At 36.4% G+C, this 24,849-nt stretch overlaps 1 protein-coding gene across 7 annotated transcripts in view; it reads left to right on the top strand.

Moving 5' to 3' along the window:
• Csmd3 (CUB and Sushi multiple domains 3) overlaps nt 1-24,849 on the top strand; it is a 1,145,339-nt gene that overhangs the window by 783,609 nt on the left and 336,881 nt on the right. For all 7 annotated transcript variants that reach the window (XM_052747788.1, XM_052747786.1, XM_052747792.1 and 4 more), the window contains one exon: nt 1,167-1,355. In XM_052747788.1, coding sequence (XP_052603748.1) covers nt 1,167-1,355 — 189 coding nt within the window. The remainder of the gene's footprint in view (nt 1-1,166; nt 1,356-24,849) is intronic.

Raw genomic sequence — 24,849 nt, 5'->3', positions numbered from 1 at the left:
TAATTCCAGAGCCCAGTTGCAGTTAAGACTTCAGTTCCAAGAAAAGTTATTATTAGGTCCAGGAGCATAAAAAATTATCCCTGCCACATGATGATGTATTTTATAATTATGACAGGATAAATAGCTATTTCTCTATAATGGAAAAAATTATTAAGTAAATTATATGCTGACTTGAGAACATTATTACATATAATGCACATACAATGATACACATGTAATTCTGTTCTACAATAAAGTTGTTACATGTGTTTATTCACATATACAAGTGTCAATCTTGTTTTTAAAGATTTATTTATTTGGATGAGCATACTAAGCTACAAGAATAATTACAGTAATGTATAATCGCTAGTAAATGAGTATAATCAATTTAAATCTAGATATTTAAAATACACCCAAATAATTCACAAAAAAATTAAGGTGAAAAGAAATTTCTGCTTGTTTATTTTTTACCTTAATTAGTAGTAAAGAAGTATTCTGGAAATATCTTTAGGTAAACTGTTTCTTATTTAGTTTGTATATAAATTATAACTTTTAAGCAATCTTTCACCTTGAAAACTTTTTAGTCATGCATTTTCACTGTTGATTCTTTGCCTGGGGATGGTTCCTGTATAAATCCATCATGTAATCATTACCAATGTGGGGGTACTTCATTCTGACATAAACATTTCCATCTGAAGCTAGAAGTTTTTCAGAATATGGTTTAATTGAATGCCTGATACTAGAGGCACAAGAGCCATCACCATTTTAATTAAAGCAGTTAAGTGAATTGTATTTTTTTTTTGCTGATAATGATTTCATTACAATGTTACTTGTGTTTGAAAATACACATCTCTCATGTCATTACTATAATTCAAAACTCTGTGAAGTGGAAAAGATTTCAAATGCTGAAAAAAAACCATGAGATAGCTACATTTTCACTCAGGTAACATTTTCCCATCCTCATTGAATTTCACACATGAAAGTGTTCTTTTAGTTATTATATATAACAGAACAAAAGAAAATGATGGGTTAGTTATTGTATATAACAGGTGAAAAGAAAATGATGGGGCCCATAGCATATCTCTGTTCCTAAACATAATGTAGCAAGACCCTAAAGGAGAGAAAAGTACATTTAAAGTGATCAGTCTCAACTCACTTTCTCTGGGTGATTTGTTTGCCCTTTACAGAATATAACCTTGAGCCTTGTGAAGACCCTGGAATTCCTCAATATGGTAGCCGAGTTGGCTTCAGCTTTGGGGTCGGTGATACTCTGACCTTCTCGTGCTCACTGGGTTACCGACTGGAAGGTTCTTCCGAGATCATCTGTCTTGGCGGTGGCCGGCGAGTGTGGAGTGCACCTCTGCCAAGGTGTGTGGGTACGTGGTCAGCTGCTTTCATTTGCTTGTTTGTGGAGTCACTGTCCATGAAGTTGCATGATTACACACTATTTTTTTTATAATATGTTGAATTTCTCCATTTATTTCACATTAGTTATTTCTATTTTCTTTTCAACTTGGCAATCGGGTGCACCCCAACTATTCTGCTGCTGCAATCAAACAACTATGCTTCTAAACTTGTTTTCAGATAATAACAATAAAGTGTAAATGAAACTGAAATGTAGTTAATTATGAGATTAAATATATTGATGATATATAGATAGATAAACAGGATGATTAAAAATCACAAACCATGAAATAATGCATTTATTTCTTAAGAGGTAAAAATTAACATATAGATTTCTTAATGAGCCCTTTCTTGCACTGTTTATTCTAAGTCTGCAAGTGTCTGATCTACAGGGCTAATATCCTTTTATTCTGATAACTAACTCACAACAATGAGATGGGAATTTGAGGATGAGAAAAATGTTTAGAGAAATAAATTGGCCCATTATCAAATGGTCCAGAACTCAGAAACCACCCTTGGACCATTTCCATAGAGGCACATACACAGTGAAGTCTCCTACTATTTTGATGTGTATTCTGACTGATTCTTTAGCAATATTTTGAAATTCACAGACAAAAATGAAAATTATCAGAAAATGTGTTAAATAGATAACAGAAATGAGTTTTTAAGGCACCTATTGACTCACAATTAATAGAGAAGAATAGTTATTCTTATTGTGAGATAAAGATTAGCATTAATTTAAACATAAAAGGCCTGGCGCTAGTATAATTTTTAAAATGGATATTTTGAATAAACAGGGGACAAAAGTAAGTAGAATTTTTTTCATTATCACTTATGTCATTTCACCATTTAAAATAGAAACTCCAGAGAAGAATAATCTCAGTCTACTGATCTTTCAGTAATTATCAGTGTTTATTTTTATGAAAGAAAGAGAAATATATGGACATATTTGCAAAGAAACACTTATGATTGGGCACAATTAAGTTCAACATTATAGAACTTCAGTGTGGTGAAAATACGCTAGACTCCCTCATGCATCAGACCCCCATTTATATTTTTTTTTTTTTTCGAGACAGGGTTTCTCTGTGTAGCTTTGCGCCTTCCCTGGAACTCACTTGGTAGTCCAGGCTGGCCTCGAACTCACAGAGATCCTCCTGGCTCTGCCTCCCGAGTGCTGGGATTAAAGGCGTGCGCCACCACCGCCCGGCCAGACCCCCATTTAATCATCACAATGCCCAATAGTATGACATTCCTATATTTTTATTAGAACTTGAGCATTACATGTTAAATAATTATCCAAGATTAAGTTTGTAAGTGGTAAGATTGAGCATGATTTGTACAAAGGTAAGGTCTCCCTTTAATTCCCAACCCTTCCTTATAGCTTCTGGGAAATCACCCCAAAGAAGGGCTCAAAGTCACACTGAGTTAATGTTTTTCTCTTAAAGTGACAATACTAGACTGTTACTGGCTCAGGAAAAAAAATTTAAACGTACATTTTAATTGCTTAATCAACATTTAAAATTGATTTTAATAAACTGATCCCGGAAAACCAGATATTACAAAGGAAAACCAAGAAATTTAAATTTTATATTGTTAAACTGTTTCTCAGAGTAGGTTTAGTTTATATCAAAATCTTTAATGGGAAGTATGAAAAAATCATTTAGGCGAATTTAAAAAGCAAATTTTGCCATAACTCCTTAGTCAGTTTTCAAATTGAAAACAAAAAAGCTGTTCCTACATTTACACTGATTGAAAAATTACAACTGAATCCATTAGCCTTAATATTTTCCATTTCATGTATGTATTTAAGTTATAAGATTGAATGACTATAAGCTATAGAACATTCTTTTAATATTATACTATAATTTCTTGGAACTTCCTCAATAATTTGTTTATGTTTTATAACAAATATGTTCATTTTTGTATTCTGGATCCACATATTTGTCTGTATAATTCTCTGGCTTTTTAGCGATCTTCGATAATCACCATAGTTTGGCGGAAAACAGGTTAAATTACTTGATATTTTCATATTAACAGATGCCTTACTTTATTTTATTTTCAGACAGATAGACACATAAATAATATAAAGAAGTTGGGTCTAATTCTGTAACCTTGAGTGCTCTAAAACTCATTTTGTAGTTCAGGTTGACTTTAAATTTTTGTTATTTCCCCATATTTAGATTTCTGAGACAGGAATAAGCCATTGTACCAAATCAGATGCTGAATCAACAAAGCTACTTTATTTGGACAATATTTTTCATTCCAGTTATTTATACTTCTCATTTCCTATAATTCTCCCCCAGTCCGATTCTCTATTTCATATTTGCTTAATAAGTATTCTTTTATTTATTTATTTATTTATTTATTTATTTATTTATTTATTTTATTGAGAAAATTTTGTTATTCATTTTGCATACCAATCAAAGATCCCCTTCTTCCCTCCTCCCGGCCCCCAGTAAGTATTCTTTAGTCGTTGGCATTGTAAACCTCAGAGAAAGCTCATGCTGCACCAGGGGGACAAACCAAAAGCAGGCGACATTCTAAGTTTCCACTTTTGTTTCATTTGTTTGAAATTTAAACGGTCTTCCCCTGGCACAGAGTTAGCCCTGGTCTTAGAGTAAACCACAGGTAGGATCTGAATTCCACCTAAAGTATAAAACTCAAACTGATGTCTTTTTGAAAGTCTTTAAATATGCAAGGTTTATAGTCAACAGATTCTGGATAGTTAGACAACTGATAAGCTGATTGTGAAAGCTTCCTCTTGGATTTTGTTTGTATAAGCTTGATTTTAGTTCAATATTTAACATATAAGTTGATTTCCTTCAAGACATTTCGGAAGAATTTTTCCAAGTTTATCTAAGTTAAATGAGTAATAAATAACATTACTATTTAAGCAAAGTTGAGCATAACCACAGCTTTAATATTTTAAAATAATTTGGCTAAAATATAATCAACCATATTATCTTTTGCAAATACAAAGAATTCTATCATCAAGCAAGTCATTATTAAAGTCCACCCTTGCTGTAAAGATTGCTCTGGCATGGTTTTTCATTACTAAAGTTCTATGAATGCTTCAAGATGCATCAAAGCTTATGTGAGAAGCCAGGACTGTCACTCAAAAGGCTTTGTGTCTAAGCACTGTGGTTGAGACACATGACCCAAGACTTTCAAATTGGAGACTGTGACATTGTAGGAAGAAGATTTTGACTGTCATTATTGTTGATACATGGATACAGGATTTCAGAGGACTTTTTATGACTGTTTTAATCAGTGGACAATGTCTTCACTTCAACTACAGCTAATTTGTGTGTGTGTGTGCGCGCGCGCGTGCGCACGTGTTTCAAATTCAGGGAAATTTTAAAAGCAGAAAGGAGTGTAAGGGGCCTCAAGAACCCAACACCCACTAAGAAGACAAGGATTGTCCTCCCTAAGCAGTGGCCTCCTTGAAAGGCATGTAGACTATGCTATTACTGCAGGGTAACTAAGCCCTATTACAAAAGGCATGTAGACTATGCTATTACTGCAGGGTAACTAAGCCCTATTACAAAAGGCATGTAGACTATGCTATTACTGCAGGGTAACTAAGCCCTATTACAATTGGTGAGTTGTTCAAACAATTTTTGTTCAAAAGTTCTTACTCTCAGTGTGGCTAACTGGAGCCAAATTCCAAGCAAGAAATGCACATCACCTTACGAACTGATCCATGTATGACACTTGGTAAAATAAAAAGAAGTCACAGCCCATTGTTCTTGCTTCCAGATTTTTCTCTACCACCATATGCCCTGGTATCCCAGCACCATTATGACAGGCAGAAATAAGGGATGAACTTTATCAACTAGCAAAGCTAAATAAATAAATAAGGGAAAGGGGGAAATGTCAGTCTACTTAGTGATCTTCATGGAAGTTGCATCTTTTAAAATACATAGTTGCAAATCTGTAAACATGTATCACCTAAGATAACAATAGCAGCCCAATAATATTTCAGTTAAAGTACTAAAATTCAAAGGAATTTCTTACAGAGATAAGTACTAAAACAGTACATGACCTTTTGTTAAGAAAATAAATAAATAAATAAATAAATAAATAAATAAATAAATAAATAAATAAATAAATGGGATAAAAGAGAGACTCAGAAGTTCAGAGCAGTGGATGTTCTTCCAGGGAACGTGGGTTCAATTCTCAGCACTATATTAGAGTACTACCATCTGTAACCTCAGCATCAGGGGACTCAACAGACTCTTATGGCCACTTTGGGCACCAGTAATCATGTGGTGACTATACATACATACAGGTAATACACCCCTACACAGAAATTAATATGAAACAAAACAAAATAAAATTATTTTTAAAAATTAAAATATATTCTTATTTTATAAATAAGAGTGGATTCCTACATTTAGTCATGTAATAGGTACATACAGCTCCTTTCTAAAATTTGTCTGATGAAACACTGTCATTTATTTCCCTTGCCATCTTTCTTTTCATTTACATTTTTATTTATTTATTTATTTACTTATTTATTTATTTATTGGGTTTTTTGAGACAGGGTTTGTCTGTGTATCCAGCCTGGAACTCGCTCTGTAGACCAGGCTGGCCTCGAACTCACAGAGATCTGCCTGGCTCTGCCTCTCGAGTGCTGGGATTAAAGGTATGCCATTTAAATTTTATATACAGTGTATTCTGATTATATTCTTTCTTTCCCCAAAATCATCCTCTCAGAGCCTCCATACTTCCCTACCCACTAAACTTCACGTTCTTTCTTCTTTCTTTTCTATCTCTCCACTCTCAAAAATAAGGAAAAACAAAAACAAAATAAAAAACAAAAAACTAAACAAGAAAAAAATACCAAGTAACACTAAACCAAAGCAAAAACACGGAGTACAGTCTTTTTCTTTGCCAATTACCCCGATCATGGAGCCTAAGCTGGGGTGTGGTTGATAGATATACCCAGTGGATAGATAGACTTTACTGGAGAAAATCGATTTTTTCTTGTCCCAATAGGTGTCAGTTGCAAATAGATTCTTGGTTAGGGAGTGGACTCTGTGTACACTTCCCATTTCCATGCTATGACTGTGTCTGGTTTGAATTTGTGCCATCTTTTGAAAGCAGGAAAATGCATTTGACTTCATTCAGTGTCCAAATGTGCCAGAATCCAAGCCAGGCCATGTTGCAATTAAACAAGTAGCTAATGACAGAACATGTTTTGTAAAGTAGATTAGCAAGTTCAATATAAGCAATAATTTGTCTCTCGGCAAGAGTCAACCCATTTTAAGAAGCCCATACATTTAGAAGCCATTTTAAAGACATTAATTTACTCATGCTCATAATCCCCATTTAACACATCTACTTCTGTTTTTAATTTCTTGTGCCATTGATTTTTTTTTCTGACCTTGGACAAGTAACAACATCTTGCCTTAATCATGAGTCAAATGAGAAAAATGATCACTACATTAAACAGACATAGTTTTCTCACTTTTCTGACTTTTTAGATGACATGAAAGTTGTTGATTTCATAGTTTAAAAACAAACGTTGGTAATAGAAGAAAACCTGTGAACAGCATGTAGTGACACCACACTGTACTATCACTCACACATCTCTGTGAACCCAAACCTATTCTAAAGTGAATAAAATAAAGCAAAGACAGAAAGGAGGGAAAAAATCTATCATTAAGCACATTGTGTCTGTTCCATCTCAAAATCCACATTCTTCCTAAAGAAATTAATGGCATGAGATCCTCACTGTTGTATGTTGAACATGACTCATCTATGAATCCAGCCATCAATGCAACCATGTATCTAGGTAGAAAGCAAATTTAGGCATTGAATATTTGAATTGCTTTTTGTTCTGTCATTAATTAGCTAAGAAAATTTAGAGAAAATGTCTTAATTTTCCGAATCCTTTTCTTTTTTTTTTTTTTTTTTTTTTGGTTTTTCGAGACAGGGTTTCTCTGTGTAGCTTTGTGCCTTTTCCTGGAACTCACTTGGTAGCCCAGGCTGGCCTCGAACTCACAGAGATCCGCCTGGCTCTGCCTCCTGAGTGCTGGGATTAAAGGCGTGCGCCACCACCGCCCGGCCCGAATCCTTTTCTTAAAAAGATTTCGGTGAAATGTGCTCTACAGGAAACAAATGGATGCACAGTAAATCAGTAACCCTGCTAAATAGATACAAACACTTGAGGTAAAAGGATGAGGTAGTAAGATTGGCACTTATTAAAAGCATAATCTAATTGTTTGTGGTTGACAAAGGGGCACATTGAAGACCGTATGGACTGGTAGAGCAAAACACCATGACTGTGTGCCAGAAGACTCATTGTTTAGAATCTCCACTCTGCCTAGAGTCCCCTTACACTTCCTTCAGGTAACACTGCCTCCGGGTATCAAAGACTGTGGGATTTCTTAACCTTCTATGGTTATTTTGGAACAGAGTCTCACTCTATAACCCAGTCTAGATTAAAAGTCCTCTAATGGTGGGTACATTGATTTCATAATATAAAATCTATGGTATTCATTTATATGTGTTCACTGGCTTATCATTTATTTAAAGAGTTTCTTATTCACAACATGATAAAGAAATAAAAGACACCACGATTATTTTGTAACATGGTTATCAATAATGAGCAAAAGACTGTGACAACAACCTGATTTTATGCTTCTTAAATTGTTATGGATTTCTATATTACTTTTGATTAATATACCATTCTGAAATCAGAAGAAGAGTACTATTTTCTTTTATTACTAACATTCATTTTTATAAAAAAATAATCAGTGGAAGCCGTAGCATATGCTACAGTCCATTAGCAAGCAAATACTCTCTGTAAGCTAAAAGATACTAAAGATATAAGACTTCACAGCCACGTGACTTCAGGAGAAACTGTCGAACTCTGATATTGGATTGGAGTAGAGGTAATTAACAATATATAAATGAAAGAGTGTAGTGGTTTTCTAAAAAAAAAAAAAAAACAGATTGGATGTGACTATGGGACTAATTTACTAACACCTGTGCCAGAATTTAAAAAAAAAAAAATCAGTCAACCTAAAACCCCCTTCAATTTAGAATTTATTCTAAGAAATTCTAAAGAAAAGGAAAGGATAATGCGATAATTTCATATTTATTTCTATCCTGGAATTTTTTAAATAAAGTGCCATGTAATTAATTACAAAGAACATAGATTTATCACAACTCTGAAGATTTAAAATTATTTGCCTCTGGGCTAGAGTTGGCTCAGTCAATAAAGGCTAGGCTCACACCCAAATTGTTTTCCTCTTTCTTTCTCCATGTTTCTCTCTGTCTCTTTCTCTCTCTCCTTTCATGTGTGTGTGTGTGTGTGTTTGTGTGTGTGTGTGTGTATAAAATAAGAGAGAGAGAGAGAGAGAGAGAGAGAGAGAGAGAGAGAGAGAGAGAGAAAGAGAATTATGAAGGAGAACAGTTTCCAGATAACTTAATTCTCAATCATGTCCAAATCTCTATATATCCAGACCTTTCTTAAGAGGAGTCTGCGTTTCCAGCTTTACACTGGTCCTCTCCATATGGATATCCTCCCACAGGCACACTGATTTCGCACTGCCAAAACAGAATGCGTTATCTCTTCAGCCAAATCAACTCATCCTGCTATGCTCTTTACTGCAATTACAGCATCGTTCTCATCCAATCACCCAAGCTAGAAATCACGTCATCTTTCTCTCCTTTCTCCTTTTATTTTTTTCTTTATTATGAGTCATCTGTGAGCCTTACCATATAAAACTGCTGTTCAAATTCATCATTTTCATTCTCATCAACATTATCTATTCCAAATTTTTTAGTCCTCACAATGACTATCAAAACAACATGACATACTGTATGATAAGCATTGTGCGAAACTATATATATATATATATATTTGCATGTACATATTATATACAATTACTTACCCCTTTATGTATTCATGTTCCATATAATATAGGAGCATATTATCTTCCTAGCTTATAGAGTAAGTTAATTATATAACTTGTTGAATTCTTGAAACATCATTTGGTGATGCTGTCTCACATTACATTTTTGCTAATAAATAACAACAAAAATCTAGAAGGTTCATGCAACACAGTTTATCTCCTGGTGATTTTAGTGGGTTGTAAGCCTGTTTCTTTTGTTAGTTGTTTGTTTTGTTCTGTACTTTTAAGTGAACTCAAAGGTTTTATGGTCTCACAAACTGCAGTCAAGAGATTGTCTGGGAATATGCTGTTACCTAGGTTCAGCACCCTCATCCAAACTCATATAATTATTTGGAAATAATCATGTCTGAATAGTTCTGGAAACTAAGAGCCTCAGTTCTTTAAGTTCATTTACATGTTCTTACCATTTGGACTTCCTAGTAAAGGTATTTGCTTCATTAGTCCAGCAAAGAGATTCTTTCTAGTGCCTCTTCTAGAAATTAAGTTCTATAGTAGGCAACCACGTGACCACAGAAAGTAGCAAGGAGCAACTCACAAGTAGTGCCAATTGCTTTCAAAGGGAGGTGCTATACTAAAACATGAATATCATGAAATTAGTGCCTTACATTCTGTTCAACCTGCCAGTCATCTTTAGAAAATCAAAAAAGATTTCTCTACTCTGATTAAGCTCAAAGTGACTTAGCATTGGTCCCACAGCTGCTCAGATCCAAGTAAACACACAGAAGCTTACATTATTTACAACTTGTATGGCCAATGGGAAGCTTCTTGCTAGCTATCTCTTATAACTTAACCCATTTCTATTTATCTATAAGTTGCCATGTGACTGTCACTGGTACTTTCACATCTTGCTTCTCCTGGTGGTACTGGTGTCTCCCTCGACCTTGCCTTTCTCTTTCCTGTCTCTCTCCTGGGATTTCCCACCTGCCTCTAAGCTGCCTTGCCTAGGCAAAAGCAGTTTGTTTATTAACCAATGGGAACAACAGGGGCCAGGCAGAGCCAGAGAAAATTTTCGACTACACCACCCACTCTCTAGATCACAGTGTTAAAACTCTTTAGAGTCTGGTCTACTCAAAAGCTTAGCTATCATGGTGTCATAAGCAAATAAACAATCAAATTATTTAACCTGAATAATTTCTGCCTAAAATCACAATTAATAAACACTGACAGGATTGTTCACTTGTTACAATGCTCTGAATTATAGTCAGTTCCATCTTAAATGCCTTCGTGTAACATAGTTCACAATGGCAGTATTACCTATCATTATCTACCTTATTATTTTAATAGCACAAAATAGCCAATGATACAAATTTGATGTCACTCTCCTGCCTTACATTTTTCCTTTATTTGTTCACATCCCCTAGGATGAATTCTGAAAGTTCCTCTCATCCTTCACCCTCACCTTCTAATTTAGGCAAACTCTCTCTAAACTCATTCTCTTTGCCCAAGCTGATAAGCTCTATTTGACCTCCCCAGAGTGCAGTTAGATGTCCATGCAGTTCTCCAGAGCATTACTGTATTTTCCTTTTTCTAGATCTCATCATTTTCTATTGAATTGCTCCTTTATCTACACAGTGTTTAGCATATAGAAAGCTTTCAGTAAATTTCTTGAGTTGATAAAGACATTTGAATATATAACACAGATAAACTTTCTTTATTTTTTCATAGTTTCAACTTACTAGTTTTCATTTATACACACACAAAGCTGTATTCCCAAGGAAAATAGAGTGACTATGGTCTAATACCAATCAGGGATAGAAATTCCATGGGACCTCTAGCTTTCTTACTTTTCCTTATCCTAAAACACACTTCTGTTTGATTATTAACCCACAACCCCACTCTAATAATAAATCAAACAAGGAACAAGCCATGAAGACAGCTGAAAATAGAGCTACAAATACACTATCATAGTAATAATGGAAACAAAGATAAATGTATAAAACCGGAATATGGTAAACAGATGAATCTTATATCTAGATGTAGAAGAAATATTTCCCAATATGAACAAAAATCAGCCAGAAGCAATGATAAATTTTATCAATGAATTAAAAACAATTTTACCCAAGGGAAACTTAAGAGCCAGAAAAGCAGGAAGAAGTAGGAAACAGTTCTGGTTGGTTGGTGGAATTTCACTGAGAGCAATGCTCTTAAATACTTCTTATTCCTTTGGAATTTGGACACAGGTAAATTTGTAGTAAACTATTTGAATCCTAACCAGTCCATTTGGAGATAATCCTCTGAAGAAAGTTATTCTAATGCATGTGCTATGTAAATACAGCTTGTTTTTCTTGGTAGCTGTGAGCGTCTGGAAGGTCCAGGCCATATGGTACTTACCTTTCTGCCTCCCATGTGTCACTTTGGACTCTGGCATTATCACAGATGCTCATCCTGAACACAATGCACTGTGAGGTGACCTCACCATGTGATCCTCATGAACCAAGTTAATTAGAGTGGGCCCTTACATATCTGCATGATTACTCACAGGAAAGTGCTCACTGAAGTGTTCATCTGGGTTCTGAGAGCCTCAGATTTGTATGGACATTGTTTATAACTTGATGAAAACTTGAAATAGCAGTTTTAAAAAAAATCTCATATTCTACAGATGTCCTTAGGCTCTAATTATACATCTTGCTGCAAGTTAGGAAAAAAAATATTCTGTAAAGAGGAAGGTAAGACAAAGATGAGTTAGCTTTGGGTGATACACACAAGGAACTGGCCTTTTTAGGGAAGTTTGAGTTACCAAAACGAGGTGAAGACTAGCATCAATATGTGGGTATATATTTCAAGGTTCTGTCCAGAAACAACTTCAGTGGTGGGAGTGTTACACCCCAAACAATCCTACAGTTCTAGATGTACTCACTGCCCCTTTCCATAAACTCTGGACCTCACTGTGGTGAGCAAACATGCCAAAGTTAAAAAATATCTATCATATTTTTTCCTCAGGTATGTGTCCAAAAAAGCCTAAACAATTGGAAAATTTCAAAAATCTGTTCCAAGCGTGCAATTATTAGAGGAATGATGTTGTAATATTACCCGGTATAGTGTACTGTCTAGCTCCCTTGTCATCACACAGTTCACCTCTGTGTTCCAGCTTTGACACTTTCCCCTCATTAGAAGGGTCCTTGCTAGTCTCTAGTAGGTATCAGTACCAAATCAATTTTAACCTATAGTAATAAAAAAGGCTAATATTTGTATTTGCTTCAAAAATGCTATCTATTCTCTTGTAAAGTATAAATAAGTGTACGGACAGGTTAATAGTTCTTCCCTAGGAGAATATACTAATACTAGTTTAATTCAAATTATTTCTGATTCAGAGCAAAAATATGTTGCATAGAAATAGGAGTTATAAAAAAATGAAAGGGCTGGAGGAATGAATGTGGTTAGAGAAGGTACTACTCATAATGGAGATGAGTTTAGTTTCCAGCACTCATGTCAGCTTGATCATAGATACCTATAGCTAGAGCTTCAAGTCCTATTTTGACTCTGCAGGCCACCACACTCGTAGATGCACATTCACACGAACATACACATAATTAAAAACAAAATTAAAAAATTAAAGTATAAATTAGGCCTGTTATTCCTCATTTATTCTGAAACTGCATGTTGCATATCTCACAGACATATGAGACTCAGGAAAGACTTATCATTCGGCAGTGTAGACAATTGGAGGAGATAATTAAATGTTACTGTTACTTGTAACTGAATTAGATTTTGATGCCGTGTCTCAGGAGAGGGTAGGATCTAATTGAAGTTGTTATAGCCTGACAACACCTAAAATCCTTTTGAAATTAGAAAGAAAGGTCATTGCCACGTTAGGTGAATGTATTTTAAAATTACTTCTAATTCCAGGTTTTTTATAAAGTATATATGTCTATTTATTTTGTGTGTATGTGAATATCATCTCACTGTTCTCTTTCAAACTTTTTTAAAAATTAAAATAATGACAAAATGTGTGTGTCATTAATGTGAAGGCTGGCACCTATGAATGGTTTGTATATCATCTGATAATGTACTAGATGAGATTTTTTTCAAATGAACTTAGAATTCTAAAACACGGAGATGAATATTGATACAAACTAGCATTATCAATTAGTAGCAGTGCATTGTTCTGTGTAGACAACCAGCCCACAGTTCGGGGTAATGTTAAGGGTAGGTTTAAATTGATGACAGGAGAACATAGTATGACCACTTTGCCTAGTAAATGTAGTCAGTCCATAATCAAAGGTGGAAAAAAATATGACATTCCCTTTTGCTTCTTATATCTGATTTTTAGCTATTTTCTTTATTTTTTCAGCTAAAGCTTATTCTTTCCAAATCCAGTTCCAATGCAGGATAAAGCAGTGGAAGACATTATGCTCTGTGATTTTCACAGACCATTGCCGTGAAAATAATATAATGTCTTAAGATGAGTATTATAAATTAAAACTGAAATCCAAGAGGGATAGATGAGTTCAGGCATAAGATAACATGCCTATTTAAATAAGTAATAAGCATCATAATCATAAAAATTTCCAAAGGAAATTGCTGTTAAAACACAGGAAATAATGGACCAAATGCTTAGAAACAGTTTTCAAAATTCACATATTGAGCTATAAGCAGGTGTTTAAAATGAAGATCATTCACCCCAACAAAACCTAAGTTTCTGGCTGCAAGCTGCTCTTCTGCATCTTTGTCTTGTATCCATGTGCTGTCTTTGCATACAAGCTCAAACATAGATACCTGAACACGTGGGTAACATTTCTTTTTCTTCGGATGCTTTAATAAGTCTAAAAATAGTGTGTTTCAAACATCAGTAGTTGTCATCCCGTGTGTTTTTAGTAAGCCTTTCTGAATTTGTGGTACTTGAAGATTTGTTTTGTTTGGTACATACAGAATTCTTCAAGTTTTAAATATTATCCTCTTTCTATCATATCAAAGTAAATGCCAATTTTAGTATTTTTAGTCATTTCTAAAGTAGATGCTACTCTTTTTTTTCTTTTAAATTCGGGAAAACATGCAAGTTTCTTTCCTTGTTCCTTTTCTGCTAATATAAAACAATTTGCCACTTGCTCAATCAAGTTCTAATTTTCGAAACGAATAAGAAGCAATTGATATATTTTAATATATTGTAAAACTTGCTGAAATTTAATCACTAATTTGAAGTAAAATTTCTTTGTATAATGTGTATAATTTGAATGGACGATTACTTAAACGTCATCCACATGTGGGAGTAAACTCATAGTGACCAAATAAGCATATTAAAATTGAAAAAAACAGGATCTGGGGAGCCAGCTCCGTGAGTATACTGCTGGCTGGCAGGTATGAGTGACTAGGAGTGCTTGTGAGCACACCAGTAACACCAGCAGCTTAGAGCATAGAAGTGTGCAGTTCCCTTGAGTTTGCTATCCCAGCATTCTAGCTGGATTGGGAGCCCAAGTTTAATGGGAGATTCCACCTCAAAAAATAAGATAGAGAATTAGCCTCTAAACCAACTTCTTTTCTCCCCTTTAAAACTAAGTAATGTTCCCTGATCCCACAAGGTAACATGTCTTTTAAAGGGTCACACTATTTGATGCTGTATAATTTTTTGCAATTCAGACAAAAAGCTTGAAATAAAGACTATGAATGAAGTACTTAGAGGATGGAGAGATCTAGTATTCACACGTGGATTGTGACCCTAAGCTTGTATCACTTTCCTCCTGTGGGTAGTTTGCCCATTGGGGAGTGTAAATATCAGTACATGTCTGAAAAAATGCTTTTTGTTTCAAGTCCTCATCCAAATGGATCTCAGCTGAACTGCTGCTCAAATCCTGAAAGCTTAACCAGACTCAAGTTCCTGGTCCTCATGCCTTATATACCTTTCTGTTTCCTCCCATCACTTCCTGGGATTAAAGGCATGTGTCGCTACGCCTGGCTGTTTCCAGTGTGACTTTGAACTGACAGAGATCTGGGTAGATCTCTGCCTCCAGAATGCTAGGATTAAAGGTGTACATGCCACCATTTTCTGGCCTCTATGTCTATCTAGTGGCTGTTCTGTTCTCTGACCCAAGATAAGTTTATTAGGATGCACAATATATTGGGGGACACAATATATCACCATAACAGTGTTAGCCCCACTTTGAGCACAGCTGCAAATAAATGAGGGGTCCAAAGAAAGCTGAAAAAAGAATAGATTGTAGCCACATCAGTTTCAGCTGTTTGAGGAATGAGATTTTTTTTCCTGCTGTCTACCAAACCTTCATCATTTTGTTATTGGTACTATGTTACTCATTAAAGCAGACATGTTAATTTGGGGGGAAAATACTTGTTCACTATCCTTCTCCTTGAAACAAAGAGCATCGTTCCTACTCTGTGGTGTCAGGGCAGGCCTTTAATCCCAGTATTTGGGAGGCAGAGGCAAGTGGATCTTTGTGAGTTTGAGACCAGCCTGGTTTACAAAGTGAGGTCTAAGACAGCCAGAGCTGTTACACAAAGAAACCCTGTCTGGAAAAACAAAACCAAACAAAACAAATCTTTCCTTAGACTTAAAGAGAATCAAAGATTTGGGGTTTTTTGGTTTGTTTAAGTTCAAACCAATAATGTGTCCAATGTATTTTCTGATTTTAGTAGTCTGTCAGAAATGATAATTGTGAAAACTGAAATGGCATTGTTGAGTGCTCCTCATGTACACAGTACAATACCAGTAAACACACTTATCACACAAGAGTCCCTCATCTGTACTCACTGCAATAATTTTGGATCTGCTGAGAAGTTGGCAAGGTGAGGTTAGCTGTGGCTGGTTCTGTCTCTCTAATCTTTAAGCATTCACCCCAGGACCTGGCTCCAGGTTTGTTTTTATTAATAAGACCTTTTAAGATTCGTGCTACACACTGCCTTTTTTTCTTTGTTCTATTAAATTTACCTTTCCTACAATGACAATCTTATTTCATAGACTTTTCTGCTTTCTGAAGAAGCTGGGATATATGTTTAGTTTCATCAGAGTCAATTTATTAACAAACAACTCTCTACTGGCATCCAGTAGTCTGGAGCAAGAGAGGAAGACTACTTGCATGTGTCACTTAGAAGTTGTGGCTGATTGGACAGACGTTATCTCCTGGATTCCCCATGTATGCAGTGGTGTATAACGACAGTCTCTTACCCTTGATAATTTGGTACTATGGTCAAGCACTGGTAAGTGATTTACATGGATCAAGCCATATATTCTCTCAGCAATGTGATGTAGACAGCAGGTCATTCTCATGAATATTGATGAAACCAGACACTCACAAAGACAAGTATGTTGAACATCTCTATGAAAAAAGTCATACAGAACTTATTGCGTGTATTTTACGTCATTACAGATTCCCTACTGAACAGGAATGAACTTAAATTCATTACTTTGCATATAAACCAAATTATAACACCACTCTGCTTTCAAGATAGCTAACTGAATACAAAACTTACAGTAGTGCCTGGTGCAACAAGGACTAGACAAAATAAATAAATAAATAAATAAATAAATAAAGGGTTTAATAGGGATGACAGAGAATCTTGTAAGCCGTGTTAGGTAATAGGAATCTACTAACTTGTTTGAAGTAAAGGAACACATCTTACAGCATCTTTTCTGAATTTACTTGAATAGGCAATGAGCTTGTGTTCCCCTTGCTTCGGTTTGCTTTACTGAATCTAGTGAACTGTCTATTCTAATACTCCAAGTATAACCTCAGGAACAAGAAAAATGACATTGGAGAGAATTTGACCACTTTTTAAAACCTGAGCAGTAGCTGTGCTTGAAATCTGTAGACTGTTTGATGATAAACCCTTTAACTCTTTTGTGTTCATGCAGAAAGGCCTATTTCTAGTAAGATCCCCTTTTCTGACATCTACTGTTATATCTTTAACTCATGGTGAGATATTTGGATTAATTGAATTCACAGATCTTTGATCTTCTCCTGTACCCGCTTTTCTATTCTTTTTTCATGTTCTTATTCCATTGCCAAACCTCAAATCTATCTCAGTACCACTCTTTCCAAGGATATATCATGAAAAAGAATAAGTAGAAATCCAGATCACTTTATTAGCATGATCATCAGGCCCAGTCTATGTCTACTAGAGCAAGCTTCCTAATGCTGCTACGCTTTAATATGGTTCCTCAAGTTGTAGTGACACATAGCTAAATAGTTATTTCATAGCTACTTCCTAACTGTAATTTTGCTACTGTTATGAATCCATAATGCAAGTATCTAATGTGCAGGAAATACCACTGCTGTTTTGGAATTTTTGAGAGAGGTTGTATTCTAACAAGAATGAACAGGTCATCAGCATATGTACAAACACACACACACACACACACACACACACACACACACACACACACACACACACAAACTATGTATTAGCTAAGAAGGAATGTGAGCATAGAAGCCAGGATCTGGGGTATAAAAGGACCAGCAAAGGGGAAAGAACCCTGAAGTGTCTGAAAAAGAAGAAGAATGAGAAGCTAAGAGATTCCTAACATCTAAGGCAGAGTTTTCAGGGAGGAGGAGAATTCCTACCACAAGGACTGCTGGGACTGAAGCAAGACAAAGAATGTATTAGTGAGATGGAGGCTGTTGAGGACCTGGTCCAATGCACTTTCAGTATCAGAGTAACAGCTTGAGAATAAGAGATTTCAGTGAATTGATAAAACTCTTGAAGATAGTCCTAGTACATTTTCTACTACTACAGTAGCATACCTGAGACCGCATAATTATAAGAAGTGTTTCTTATGGTTCTTGGTGCTTAGTAGTCAATGATCAAGAGACATGTGAAGTGAGGGCCATCTTGGGGTGAGATAGCAAGACAAAATAGCATGAGAGAGGGAGAAGGGCTTGCTTTTGTAATAAATATACTGATGAATTGTGTGAATGTCAAGTTGAGAGGATTTAGAATCACCTAGGATATCATGCCTCTGGGTATGTCTATAAACATGTTTCCAAAGAGGATTCATTTAGGAAAAAAGATAGTACAATTTGGCCTATGTACCCATACTTAGAAAAAGGCAGAAAAGGGAGTGGGGAAGTCTAATGATCACTACCATCCATCTCTATGTCCTGACTCTAGATGCAGGATGAGATGAGTGGTAAAGAGATGTCAGATATTTAGGAAGGGAATTAACATGAAGTAACGAGAAAAAGATGATTCAAAGTGAATGGATTAAGAAATACTGAAAACATTAAAAAATGGGAATAATACTAAATTTTAAAAGAGTAGTAATGTACCAGAATTGTCAAGTCATGCCAATGAGTAGAAGTATTAATAGATACTGCAACAGGAGAAGTGTTGTCTTATATCCTCTGAGTCTAAAATGAGGGAAAGAATTTAGTTTTGTAACAATAATGAGCTGTAACCAGTCCTACTACCTCCATATTCAACAGGAATCAGAATGTAGGCACGATAACAGCTACTGTACAAGAGAAAGAAAGAAAAACAATGCAATTAACGATGCCAAGCACATAATATCCAATCAGGTATGGGCTAAGATTGTAGCTGAGTATTATCCCTAAAGTGATGCTAGGTAAGCTCTTCCATATTCCCCCAGTGTATAGTTTTCAAAGCTGAGATCCAGGGAGGGTAAGTAAAATGTCATAAAAGGCAAACTCAGAAACTACATTCCCAATTTGAATCCAGGGTTCATAAATCACTTTTTATATAAAGAGTATCCAACCTAACACAGCAGTGCAGCTTATAGACTTACATGGACTATTCCCTGCTCCAGCAGATTGATCATAAATGTTAACTGTTGCTATGTCTTGTCACATATGCAGACATAATGAGAGTGCTCACAATTAACACTCATCTCAAGAATACTGATAAACCCTTTAGCCAAGAACTTCAGCTAATCCCTGTGTTCTAGCCTGAATCCTCATCCTTCTGGCCCCTGGTCTTTGTTGCCAGCCTACCCTCTTTACATGTATTCCACTATGGTCTAGACTACAAAAGTTAATTTTGGGAGTGCAGTAAGATTTGTGTTACTTACTACTAAATAGTTTTAGAAAGCTACTTAAGTTAAATACTACAAAATTATGAGTTTGAAGTTAACCTCAGGGTATTGAAAAAGAATAAGTCTCTGAAGCATAAACCCTATTGGTAAGTCTTTTTTTTTCTGGTTTCCTTTTCTTGAAAATAGATTATTTTCTCACACAGTATATCCTGATTACTGTTTCCCCTCCCTCTACACTGCCCAGTCCCTCCCCACTTAACCTCCTCTCTGGATCTACTCCATTTTGGACTCTCATTAGAAAAGAACAGGCTTCTAAGCGAAAACAATCCATCATGATAAAATATCATATTCTAGGAAGAAGCCAAAACTTGTATTCAAGTTGGACATGGCAGCTGAACATGAGAAAGAGTCCCAAGAGCTGGTGAAACAATCAGAGCTTGACTTGTTAATACACTCAAGAGTCCCATAAAACTACTAAGCTGGAAGCTATAATATATGTGAAGGACCTGGTACAGACACTTGGAGATGCTGGGCTTGCAGCTGCAGTCTCTGAGTTCTAGTGTTCTCTGTCGCTTCTGGCTCTTACACTCTTTCTACATCCTCTTACCCAGGGTTTCCTGAGCTCCGATGATGTAGACATCCCATTTAGAGCTGTGTATTCCAAGAACATTCTCTCTCTGCTTGATGTCTGGCTGTGGATCTCTGCATCTTTTCCATTAAGCTGCAGGAGGAAGTTTCTTTGATGATGACTGAATAAGGCACTGATCTATGCTTATAGAAAAATATCATTAGGAGTCATTTTATTGTTACCTTTTTAAAAATGTATTGTTTTATACCAGTAGTGTTTGGTTTTACCCTAGGTCTCTGGGTTATGCTCACCCAAGTCTCTGGTTCTTGGTCACCCAAACAGTGCTGGGTATGGGTTCATCTCATGGAATGGGCCTTAAGTCAAATGAGACATTGGTGGCTACTTCCGCAAATTCTGACCACCATTGCCCTAGTATATCTTACAGGCAGGATAGATTTTAGTCAAAGGGTTTGTTGCTGGCTTGGTCATTATGTTTCTCTTTTGATAGCCTGCTGAGTACCCCCCTACATCAAAGATGCTAAAACATAGTGGTGAGGCCTCCATGTAGGCAAAACGTGGACTTCTCCATGTTCAAGGAGTTGTGTGTGTATTGTCTTTGGTAATTGTCTGTCAGTTTGTGAAGAGCAACCCTTTCTCTTAGCAATCATCTGGGTTGTTTGGCAATTTCCATGGGACCCCTTGTCCAGCAACTCAATTGAATGCAACCCATTCCTACTACTGGAACACTCTTTTGAGTGACAAGAGATGGTCACTTGGGATACCATCTCCCCCATAATTAGGAGACCTTGTTTGGATCACCTTCATATAGTTTAGGGAGTTTCTGCTGCTTTGGCTTGCTATACTGTCTCTCAAATACTCCTCAATTCCGGAAGTAAGTCTCTCCTTGCATTTCCTCCCTGAATCTCATCTCCTTTCCTTCTTCCCAGCTGATATTCCCATTCACATCTCTACCTGCCCCCAGTCTACCCATAAAATCTATTCTTTTTCTCCTCCTAGGGAGATCAATATGTTCCCGTAGTCCCTTCCATATGCATAATCTCCCTGGATCTACAGATTGTAGGTGGTTGTCAAATATTTAATGGCTAACCTCCAGATATAAATGAATACATATGATATTTATCCTTTTGGGCCTGAGTCTCCTTACTCGGGATGGTTTTTTTCTAGTTCCATTCATTTGTTTGAAAACTTCATAATGTCATATTTTTAAACAGCTGAATAGCAATCCATTGTATAAACTACATTTTCTTTATCCATTCTTCTGTTAAGGAATGTCTAGTTTGCTTCAAGTTTTTGGCTATTATGAATAAAACAGCAAAGAATATGATTATGCAAGTGTACTTTGTGGTAGGATGAATCATTCTTTGAGTATATGACTATGATTGGTATAACTGGATCTTGAGGTAGACTGATTCCTAACATTGTGAGAAACCACTATATCGATTTTCATAGTGGCTGTACAAGTTCGCATTACCAGTAGCAATGGGGAAGTGTTCCCTTTATTCCACTGCCTCACCAGCATGAGCTGTCACGTGTGCTATTGATCTTAGCAACTCTCACAGGGGTAGGTGGAATCTCAAAATTGTTTTGAGTTAACCCTTTCTTGATAGCTAAGGATGTTGAACATTTCTTGAAAGTGTTTCTTAACCATCTGAATTTCCTCTATTGATAGTTTTCTAGTTAGATCCATACCTCAGTATTTTATTGGATTATTTGACCAGGTTTTTAATCTAGTTTCTTGATTTCTTCATTGATTTTTATATTAGCCATCTATCAGATGTGGAGTTGGTGAAAATCTTTTCCTATTCTGTAGGCTGCCTAATCTGTTCAGAAAGATTCTTCTTTTGCCCCATAGAAGCTTTTCAGTTTCATGAGGTCCCATTCATTAGTTGATGATCTTAGTGTCTGTGCTATCTGAGTTCTGTTCAGGCAGTCTTCTCTGGTGCCAATGAGTTCAAGGCCATTCCCCATTTGCTCCTCTATCAGGATTAGTGTATTTTGTTTTATGTTGAGGTCTTTGATCCATATGGAGTTGAACTTTGTGCAGAATAGTATGAATTTATTTGTATTCTTTTTATGCAAACAACATTATTTGATAAAGGTTTTTTTTTCAGTTGTATTTCTGGCTTCTTTATTAAAAATCAGGTGTCAATAGGGGCACGGCTTTATTTCTAGTTCTTCAATTCCGTTCCATTAATCTATGTGTCTATTTTAATGCAACCATGCAGCAATTTGTAATTACTATAGCTCTGTAGTACAATGAAATCAGGAATAATGAGACCTCCAGCAGTTCTTTTTTGTTGTAGTTCAGGATTGTTTTAGCTGTCCTGAGATTTTGTTTTCCATATGAGGTTAAGAATTAAGACCCTTTCAAAGTCTGTGCAGTATTAAATTAGGGTTTTAATCGAGATTGCATTGAATCTGTAGATTGCTTTTGATAGGATGGCCGTTTTTATATGATAATGCTACCAAACCATGAACATGGGATATCTTTCCATCCTTTGATATCATATTCTATGATTTTGTTAAAAATATTTTCTGGGTCTTTTGAGCTAGGATTCTTCTTCTTCTTCTATTCCTACTATCCTTGGGTTTGATTTTTTTCATGTTGTCCCAGATTTTCTGGATGTTTTGTGTCAGGAATGTTTTAGATTTAACATTTTCTTTGACCAATATATCCCTTTCTTCTGTCATATCTTCAGTGTCTGAGATTCTGCTGTCTTGTATTCTGCTGGTGAAGTTTGCCTCAGCAGTTCCTGTTCTAATTCCTGCATTTTTTATTTCCAGAAGTCCCTCAGATGAGTTTGTTGTGGTTGTTTGTTTTGTTTTGTTTTCATTGATTCTGTTTCCCAAGTCAGGTCTTGAGCAGTTTTACCCATTTCCTTCCACTGCTTGTTTGTGTTTTCCTGATTTCTTTGAAGGATTTATTCAATTCCTTTTTGAGGCACTCTATCCTATTCATGAAGGTTGTTCTGAGATCGTTTTCTTGTGCTTCTTCTGTGTTGGAATATTCAGTGCCTGCTGTGGAAGGATGGCTGGGCTTTAGTGGAGTCAGTTTGTCTGGTTGTTATTGATTGTGTTTTCCGAAGGCATCTAGACATTGGGGATTAGGAGGATCATAGGAATAGGTGCTGGTTCCCAAATTTATCTTTATTGGTGGGTGTTTTGTTCCTTGATTTCTGTTTCCTTCCTGGATGTTTGGAGAGTGTGATGCTTGTGCGTAGCCTGGTAAGAAATTTTCTGTGGAAATGAAAGTTATGGCTGCTAGGATTCCAGGTAAAATGTGATTCTGGGTATTGAGAGCTGACACTTAGGAATGAGGACAGGTTAGGGGCCTGAAGGGGCTTAGAGGAGGGGAGACAGCAGAGGGCTAAGTCAGAATCTGCTTATTTCATTTCTTTGGAATGGGACAGAGAGTATTGCAGGTCACCCCAGAAGGTCTGCTCTAGCACTGGTGATGTGACCCTGGAGGGGTTTGGATCTAGACTCTAAGAACAGAAGAAGAGGGGAAGATCTACACACAGTTTATCTGCTTCCCTGGCAGGAATGGTCTGCAGATTAGCAGAGATTACTTGCTATAGTTGGGAGCTGGGATAAAGCAGCATATGGGAAAGAGTAGGTAAGGAGAAAGTCTGCTGGGTCCACAGGAGATATGGGCAGAGAGGAAAGGGAAGGCTGCAGCAGGTGTTCTTTTGCAGAGTTAGGGATGAGACTGTGTGGAGAGGAGGGAGTGGTGAAGGCCTTCAGTTCCCTTACCTCTTTTCCTGGCTTGTTCAACTAGTATTTGCACAGGGAATGTCTGCTGGTACTGGAGCCTGGGATACTGGGATGGATTGAGGGAAGAAGGTTGGAGGAGAAGATCTTTGTGATTTCTTGGGGATGGGGTCAGAGAAGAAAGAGAGACAGCTGGAATTGGGAGTTGGGACAAAGCAACTATGTGGGGGTATGGGAGGAAGGTTGGTAGGGGAAAATAATCTGTGGGATCCCTAGAAGATGGGGAGAGACAGATGGCAGGGAAGACTGCCACAGGTGTTCCACTGCAGTGCTGGGATAGGACTACATATTGGATTGGGAAAAAAGAAAGATCTGTAGGCAGCCTACCTGGTTTCCTTACTAGTGTAAGTCTTACTTCACTTAATTCTGATCAGTATTCTGTTTGTAGAAAAATTGATTCACCCTTTTCATAAACAAAATACACCATCAAAATCCACAAGCTCTATTACTTAATAAATTCTAAGTTCTTCATCTTATTAATTTGAAAACCATTTCCTTGACTCCAGTTCACAGAAGAACAAAATTGTTTTGTTCTGAGATGCCCAATGAGCTCCTTTATGTGAAGGAATTTCTAACAACAGTGCTTCCTGCTACAAGTCACCACCCAAGATGCAAAGCATCCCTGGTAGGCTGCACACAGCTACCAGAGTATGCTTAATCCTTCTACAGTCCCAGTGGTTGCCCGCCAGCAAGATCAACAGTTAATTACATGTTAAACACACAGTGTTACATTTTATAAGGAAACGGATTACAAGAGTACCATCACCCATGACAGCATTTTTTATTTGGTAGGCATTCATGTCTTCTTCACTGAGTCTAAGGTCTTTGTTCCTTGTGACATGTTGATTGGCTAACCATGTGCATGGTTTTTATGGGTCCTTTAGTTTCTTCCTGATAGGAGTTACCTCTCCTGCCGCTATTGCTCTGTTATGCTTCATTTGACTCAATAAATACTATCCTTGCAGGTGAAGAAAAAGATAAATATAAAGCAATATGTTGAACAAAACTTCCTGGAAAGAAATCCAGCTTACATTAACCCTTCTTCCAGGCTGAATAACTCATAAGAATGTCAATGATTCTGCTCAGGTTGGGACATTATAAGTCCTGAACTTAATTACATTTTTTTCTTATTGTGTCTTCAGCCCCTTCACTAGCCATTCCTTACCCAACTCTGTGTCAGACCTAACAACCGGGTGACTAATAGGGAAATCTTTTGGATTGTATTGATGTGCTACTAAGTT

This window comes from Peromyscus californicus, unplaced genomic scaffold (genome assembly GCF_007827085.1).
Source record: "Peromyscus californicus insignis strain IS unplaced genomic scaffold, ASM782708v3 Scaffold_20__1_contigs__length_68692818, whole genome shotgun sequence".
Taxonomy (NCBI): Eukaryota; Metazoa; Chordata; class Mammalia; order Rodentia; family Cricetidae; genus Peromyscus; species Peromyscus californicus.
The sequence above is the reverse complement of the archived record's forward strand: the minus strand, read 5'-3'. Positions and strand labels throughout refer to the sequence as shown.